The sequence below is a fragment of the Saccostrea cucullata genome, unplaced genomic scaffold (assembly GCF_032062105.1).
Source record: "Saccostrea cucullata isolate Sc308-1 unplaced genomic scaffold, CSIRO_AGI_Scuc_v1 ctg589, whole genome shotgun sequence".
NCBI classification, from domain to species: Eukaryota; Metazoa; Mollusca; class Bivalvia; order Ostreida; family Ostreidae; genus Saccostrea; species Saccostrea cuccullata.
The window spans coordinates 78,609-87,450 of NW_026920208.1; the positions used below are offsets into that span (position 1 = coordinate 78,609).

At 31.7% G+C, this 8,842-nt stretch overlaps 1 protein-coding gene across 1 annotated transcript in view; it reads right to left on the reverse strand.

Annotated features, from left to right (window-relative positions):
- The window catches only part of LOC134244951 (trafficking protein particle complex subunit 13-like), a 48,884-nt gene that overhangs the window by 3,770 nt on the left and 36,272 nt on the right, over positions 1-8,842 (reverse strand). The window contains exons 4-7 of the mRNA XM_062727211.1: positions 4,385-4,515; positions 3,335-3,407; positions 3,119-3,163; positions 826-956 (exon numbers count right to left, since the gene is read on the reverse strand). Coding sequence (XP_062583195.1) covers positions 826-956; positions 3,119-3,163; positions 3,335-3,407; positions 4,385-4,515 — 380 coding nt within the window. The remainder of the gene's footprint in view (positions 1-825; positions 957-3,118; positions 3,164-3,334; positions 3,408-4,384; positions 4,516-8,842) is intronic.

Genomic DNA, 8,842 nt, shown 5'->3' on the forward strand with positions numbered 1-8,842 from the left:
ACATAGCTAACAAGCTTTGATTTAGTGAAAATGGGATGCAGTAACCAACATTTATGTTCCTTTATCGATAAGCCTAACTAGAATGCTTCCATTAACTATCTAACCTATATATATACATGTATATACATGTACATGTATATGCATTTCAATTTGATGCTACCTTTTATCACCAATATTACCATTATAAACATTATTGTTTGTACACTTGATATGTATATATTTTAGCATATTCTAAATTGCTACCCTAAAGGTAATTTTATGCAATCCTGATTTATAGCTTTTGAAATTTCACTTTTTTTCCCATGAAAACAAAACATGGGGTAATCTTAAATTTTCAAGGACTTCAGAAGGCTTACTTACAAAAGTTTCATTAAACACAAATTTAAGTCAAAATATACATGCTAAGAGAGATAACTCCTTCAGATTCCATTTTCAAAGAGGTACCGGTATCAAATCATAAATATTGATCAAGAAAAAGTATTATTTGATAAGCTTGTAAAAATTTCCTCTTGCCAAGATATTTCTGTCTTTACTCACTTCCCTAATATTGACCAAGTTTACTGCCTTCAGTGATCAATCAATCTAAAATTGCCTTCATCCTCTCCCCCTAATCCTACTGTACAAAGTGCGCATGCAGATCTGTTTTGCATGTGACTGACAGATACTCATGATGAATAGCTTCATATTAATTTAAAATATCATCCATCATTGCATGATACTGGTGATCAGGCAAGAAAAGGTTATACTGTAATTAGAGCTTACACTGATTCTGAGTCTAAATCCATTGATATATGTACTGATTTCACTAACTCAATCAATACTTACTGATCTTTACCCCCAGCGTTATTGAGCGGTGTACAGATATACTGGGAAGACGGCTCCAAACTGACATGTTCCATGTAGATGGGACCGGGTGTTATGTTCTGTATTTGGGCTTCAAGATAAACTTCATCAGACTGTGAAGAACAAACGTGGTATTCATCACAATTACAAATGAAAATGACAGAGAAAACACATTACATTTACACAGCAGCGATCTACACAAGGGTTTAATAAGCTTTTTTTCAAATTCCTTCCCTTATGAGAATTCTTCTGTAAAAGTGTAGGAAAAGTGGGCTATGTTTGACAGGAGAAAAAAATAACCTCGAAGAAAACATCACCATCAGAATATTTTTTAACTGAAGGGATAAATTGAACTAAAAACTGCAGAGAATATTTTATAGTTCACTGAGTACAAATATATTTATTTTCATTCAATGAATACGAAAAAATTACTTTTATAAAAATATACCTAAGTTATCAAACATGAGAATAGTTTAATTATAAGTGTATTACAGGAAAGGAGAAAATGTGTGGTTGGACCGGGAATTGAACCTGGGACCCCAGCATCACCAGTCAGGTGTTCTACCGACTGAGCTACCCAGGCCAATATCCACGACTCAAACCATTACATAAGAATATATAAAACAGAAAAAAAAATATTATATTTCATGTATTTATGTCATAGGTATTTATTTGCTTATGAATTTTCAAAGCAATTTGCACACCAGTAGGTGCAGTTACTGCCCTTATGCCCTCATTGCCATTAAAAATACCTATCTCTGTTGAGGGAAGAAGTTCAAAAATGGCCTATCCCCTTTTTACCAGAATCTATTGCAAAATTTATTCAAGCAGATTCTCCAGCAAATGACGCAGAAACAAGCCCAAATACCATCCAATCATAGCTTTCAATTGATCAAATGAAAATATCTAATTCTACCAAAAAGTTTTTAAAATTTCTTGTTTAGCTGTTTATTTGATGTATTCTTTTTTGTGAGTACACACTGGAACTGTATAGTATAAGCTCTATTTTTAGCCTAATGGCTCAAATCTGAACTTTAGATAGTTAACATAAATTTTAATCAGAAAATTGGAAATAAAATATTGAAAATTTGATTTCATCTTGCCTATAATATGTAAAAATAATATTTTTAAAAAAGATGAAGAAAATACCCCTGCTAACTTTTTGAGCAAAAATAAAATTAAAGACAGATGTACATCAAGAAGTATACATACACTGTACATACATTGTATGACTTGCTTAACTTACAAATAACAGTGCAGTATATTGAGACAAATATTTTGAATGTACGTGATTTTATTGTAATTTATAAGTATTGTAATGAGCTATATTTCCTTGGGAAAAAATTTAATTTGTGAAACTCTTCATGCATTAAAGAAACTGAATTCATTGATGTTTGTACAGGTAGTACTATAAAAATAATTATGTTGTGATAACTATAATCTTGCACTGGTCTCAACCCTAGTTATTTGAGACTAAGCTTTTAATCTTGTAAATCTCCGTGTTTAAAGATGTAAAAGTGCCTACAGTCCTTTATATCATATATTTGTAGTTTGTGATCATTAAACTACCTTGTCGAAAGTATTATAAGTATCCAAGAGAAGTAGAGTGTACTTTAAGGGCAGGGAAGAGGTTTGGGGATATGGGGGTATGAGGAATCAAGATAACCCTGATGGCAAAGAATCTACTGCTTTTTAAAACTGCACTGGACATGAACAAAAGAAGCTTCTACATTTTTCAACACCATTAAAGTCTGAAAGGAAGATTCTCCACATGATATTGCAGTAATGATCAGACAAAAGCTGAAAGTTTACGGAGAGACAAATACAATGTGAGATGAGTTGTGTAGCTCTATAGGCAAGGAGTAAGAAGTGCAAACTTACTACGTGGTCCTGACATGAAAACATAAAGAATCGACATGATATCTACAGCATTGTTATAGAAATCTATATGAAATCAACAAACTGGACACCACAAAGAAAGTTCTTAAAAAACTGCAGATGAATAGGCTGTCTTTCTTCAACCTAAAATTTCATAATTAACTCATAGATCATATACAACTGTGCAATCTTGAATTACAATTCACTTTATAATTATGAATTTGTGAAAGAAAAGCTTGTAAGGAAACTAAGTAATGTAAAATTTCTTAAGAAAAAATATCTTTTGCCCCCTCCCCCTTTCCAAAAAAAAAAAATGTAAATTTAAAAGATAATTAACATAAAAAAAATGCATTTAAGTTTGATTTTAATCAATTTCAAAGTATTTCTTTTATTTTACCTCTGCATTATAGAATTTTGTCTTCACATCCAATGGCTTCAAAACCTACAAAAAAGAAGGCTCCCCACTGAATGTGATGGGTGTACACCATAAACAATATTGATACTACCTATTACAGGTGCATATAATATTTTTACGTTCTCAAAAATACATTTAAAAAATGTTCTGCAGGCAAGTCTCTGTTAATTTCTTCTGTTCTTTTTTTCAAAATCTAACCTGGAATTTGAAGAACTTTCTGAATGCCATCTTTTCAAAATTGTTAGTTGAGTAACTCACAGCACATACAAGTCTACAAGAAATTATGGTATGCATAATTATTTACAAGTCAAAAATTATATTAATGATAATAAATCATACTGTAGATTCCTTATTTTTCGCAAGTACTTATTATCGCGAATGGGCTTTTCAACGTTAAATCACAAATAATGATTCGCGAATGGATGGTTGGTCAAGAGATTTTACGTAGATTTCAGCATCATAAAAATAAAGGCAAGCAAGTTTATTTTGTGTGCGGTTCTTCTCGCGAAATAACGCGATAATTAATTCCATGCGTATATTTAGGAATCTACAGTATAATATGTTACTCTGCTATGCTAAAATCTTAGCTGGATTAGGCTCACTAAAATAATTTGACATAATGCAATTATGTTTTAAGTTGAATTGTGCAAATATTTGAAGAAGGAAAAATTAAGACTGAGATCTAAAAAAAAACCCCTCTCCTAGAAGAATACAAAAATGAATTTAAATAATGATAAAAATAAAAATAAATCTGAATCTTCTTCATATATTCCTAAAATGTAGATAATTTTTGAAAATAATTATTAAAAAAAGATGTAATATATTACAATTAACAAAATCTGCAACTTTGAGCATGTAGCATATTTTAATGCAAATCAAGAAAACACCAAGGAAAAAATGGGGTAAAAATAGAATACATATATGTGTTGTAGACATTGAAAGTGTTGTACAAAGAGTTGCATGTGTGTAAGTTAAAATGTACTGTATAAATTTTAAAAGATGTGTAAGTTTACATGTACTATACAAGCTTATATGTAAGCTAACATGTACTCTAAAGTTTGTATGTGTTAGTTTACATGTAATGTATAAGTTTACATGTTATGTGTAAGTTTACATATACTGTATATGTTGACTTGTGTAAGTTTACATGTGTAAGTTAACATGTACTTTATATAAGTTTAAATGTATTATATAAGTTTACATGTGTAAGTTTACATGTATAAGTTTACATGTACTGTATAAGTTTACATGTGAGTTCCCAGTTCCTTGACCTCATGGTGTACCACATCATCAATGCTCTGGTCTGGCCCTAGCTCCTCTGTGGCTGGCATGTCTGCTCCTGACAACATCAGTCTCTGGGATGTGGTCTGCAGGTCAACCTTCAACAAATCATTCCACAATCTGCTGTCATCATTCATTTCATTAATTATTACAAAACCCAACAATTCCGAATCTTATTCAAGTGAGCAATATCTCAAAAATCAATGAAAGAGGTAAAATTGCAAATGTCAAAGTTATAAAATTATACCTGATGTAAAATGTTTTATCAATAATTCAAAGAATCGTTATAATTCTACCATTTGAATCTGGGACATGGCTTTAGAGATAAGATAGGGACGCCCACTTGAATATTGTATCCAAGGGGTAATTTTAACCTATAATCCATTGTTCACTGAATTTAAATCTTCAATATTTTTCTGCATTTGCAGTCCTAAGGCTTTAACTGTCTGAGAAAATGTCTGATTCTCTGATTCCTTTGTGTTTGGTGATTGCCTCTTTTCTAAGGGGATAAACAAGTGCTTGTGTAACAGTTTGCTTTTTGGAAAGAGAATCTGTTCAAATGTACATTCAGATTTGAATGCATGACCTTGCACACTTTGCTATGAATCCATGACCCTGAAAATTAATCTGAAGGCATAGCTAATCTAGAAAAAATATTTTGAATGCATGAACTTGAACTGAAACAAAGCCTTGACTTTGAATGAATTTACATCTAGTTGAGAAAATGTATACATGTATTATGTCATATGCTTTAACAGCTATGTTGTTGAATGACAGAGTGAATCAAAAACAAGAACATGTGTATGCCACCTGGTTTTTAGTCACAGGGATATTTTGACCTTTGGTATCTAGCACTGATACTTTGAATACCATGGATATATCCCAACTACTTTAAATTCTTCAGGTATTTTACCCTCAATATCTTGAATTCTTAGATATCTCAAGATTTTTCTTCACTGTCCCATCAAATATAAGATATCAACGGTATGGTTGGATGCATGTAAATGCATACAAGTATTTCATCATGTCACTGATACTTTTATTACGTCCCTTAAATTTTTTTTTGCTTATACAAATATTGTACAACTGCAGCAATTTTACTAAAGAGTATATGAAGTATTCGAATTCAAAGAGAGTGAATTTCTAGCCCTCTCTAGTTGTTTTAATAAAAACCTCTTTATCATAAACTAATATAAAGTTCCAGTCAAGTCTCACCAATGACTTAAACCATTTTCTCTACTTTCAAATAACTGCAGACAGTATGTGGGTTATGTTAAACAAACAATCATCATACAAGGTATGTGAAATCTCCAAACATCATGCATACAAAATACATGTATATGGAACATACAGATATCAAACAAGGTATAAAGAACATACAGACATCATACCAGGTATAAAGAACATACAGACATCATACCAGGTATAAAGAACATACAGACATCATGCCAGGTATATGGAACATACAGACATCATACCAGGTATATGGAAGATACAGACATTATACCAGGTATATGGAAGATGCAGACATCATACCAGGTATATGGAAGATACAGACATCATACCTGGTATATGGAAGATACAGACATCATACCAGGTATATGGAAGATACAGACATCATACCAGGTATATGGAAGATACAGACATCATACCAGGTATATGGAAGATACAGATATCATACCAGGTATATGGAAGATACAGACATCATACCAGGTATATGGAAGATACAGACATCATACCAGGTATATGGAAGATACAGACATCATACCAGGTATATGGAAGATACAGACATCAAACCAGATATATGGAAGATACAGACATCATGCCAGGTATATGAAAGATACAGACATCATACCAGGTATATGGAAGATACAGACATCACACCAGGTAAATGGAAGATACAGACATCATACCAGATATAAATATGGAAGATACAGACATCATACCAGATATAAATATGGAAGATACAGACATCACACCAGGTAAATGGAAGATACAGACATCATACAAATTATAAAGAACATATAGACAGCATGGAACATATAGATAGCATATCAGGTAACAGTATACCAAGTATATGGTACATACATATATAGAACATACAAATAGCATAACAGACTCATAAACCAAACAGACAGCATACCACATAAAAAGAACATACAGACACACCATGTATGCAGCATTAACAACTAAAATGACAAGAGAGGAACCAGCTGATTACTAAGTAATTAACTAGCATTGTAAGACGATGAAATGAAACCCAACTCTGATTTAATGCCCAAACCATCATGCATAAGGTATGACTTTTTAGCTGACAATGTTCTCCCATTAAAAATGCAAAAGCTGATCAATATATGTTTAGAAGGTATGAAGTAAGATAAAGGCTTTTTTGAATAGATATGTCGATAGAAACCAACTGGTGTAATATAAAATAAGATCAGCCATGACATTTAGAAATATCAATAGACGGCAGATCCTTCCTTCCTTAGCAATAGAATCTCCAGTCAGTGGTAGATATATATATATATTCATAAATAATATTTTTAACCTTCTCTATAATTAATGGCATAGTTTGTCAATTAGCCAGCTGCATTACGCTAAGCCTTCCATAGGCTCCATCTTTCTTCTTTTAACTTGAATGATCAAGTGTGATTTACGAATTTGCTTTAATCTTCTGATTGCAGATCAGTAAAAAAGGAAGAGCACTCCAATTTAAATGTAGGTTCCATGTTTCTAATTACATGACCTTCAAAATCTAATACACATTCTTTCAAAATATTTATACACTTGGTAACTGTACATTTAAAAGCCTCAAAGAGTTCAAGACATATTGAAAAAATATATAAATAATGAATTCATATTTCCATCAATCAAGCAAATTGAAACAGAGCTGCATGGACAAACTTTGCTATTTTTGGAAGGAAAAATTAACATGTAGTGAACTAAAAAAAACTAACAGAAATCTGTCTTTCCTATAATTGATTTCACTTATTGAAAGGCTTCTGAACTTTAAACTTATTTCAGACACATATTGAGGATAAAAAAGAATTCTTTCATCAATATAATCAGTAATATATTTGTACACAGTAAAACATGAAAGGACATAAATGCCCCATGGCCACCCTGGTGTAGGGTTCATTTGTTATCAAACATGAAAATTTTTATAAGTGCATGAAATTTGATGAAAATATTTTGAATAATTTCTTTTAAAGAAGAGGCCCATGGGCCACATCGCTCACCTGAGCAACTTTATTCTATAATAGATTTCCCACATTGTAATACCTTTTGTGCCCCTGCCCTATCCCTGGAGGTCATAATTTGAACAAATTAGAATCTACACTACTATGTTTGAATAAAATTGGCCCTTGAGAAGAAGTTAAAAATGTCAAAAGTTTACAGATGGATATAGACAAACGGATGATGGACAATGGGTGATCAGAAAAGCTCACTTCTATTCACAATTAAAAGCAAAGTCGAGAGTTATTGGGAAGGTAGAGGTAAAAAACAAGTTGCACAAAGCAGGGTTAAGTCCATGTTCTAATCAATGCAAATGATTAAGGTAAAAAAACTGAAATTTCAATTACCTCTAGACATGATGTTGCTTTGGTCAAAATGAAACAAGGGCAACCATTCAAAATATGTTTTAAAAGGCTTACAGCCAAACAGTACAGAACTGAAGTCATGTTTATAATCTTTGAATTCGACAACTCTAAAGACCATAATTCATTTCAGCAGAATTAGCTTATAAAAAATATTTGCATTCAGATTGTGGACTGAGAATGATGTAGCTAATTTACTATCACTTTATCAATTAGAAGCCATGATAGCATTTTTATAAATCAGGAGAAAGTAAAACTGTCTCCTTCAGATCAAATAACAGAAACATTTATGCCAAATTTGGAAACTAGGTCAGGGGTTGTTTGGGAGAGACTCAAAAAATAAACCTAGGCCTTCTAAAACGATCTTAAAAATCTCATTACAAGACTTTTTCAGAACCAATATTCTCACATTTAACTGCTAATTGTTTGGTAACATGGCTTGAACTAATTATGGAGATGTTAAAAATAGGTCTATCAATTCATATCACATCAGTAAGTGACAATTCTTTTTATTGAAGTGAATAGAAGAAGGGCCATACTAAGACTCCAATTGTGAATAGGCTTACAGCCATTCCCCAAAGGACAGATCTTGATTTCATGTGTTCATATGATAACCAAGTATCACAGAAAAACTCTAAGCTATCTAATTGTATAGATATAAATGAAAAGATTAATCAGAGCAAACTTCAAGTGAATAATGGAAATTTTAACCTTTCTATTTCTAGGTCAATTCAAAGCTCTTAGATAATAGATACATGTATAAGTACTGTATATAAAATTATTTGAAGAAGAGGCAATAATTGCTTGAACAATTTTAAAATTCTTA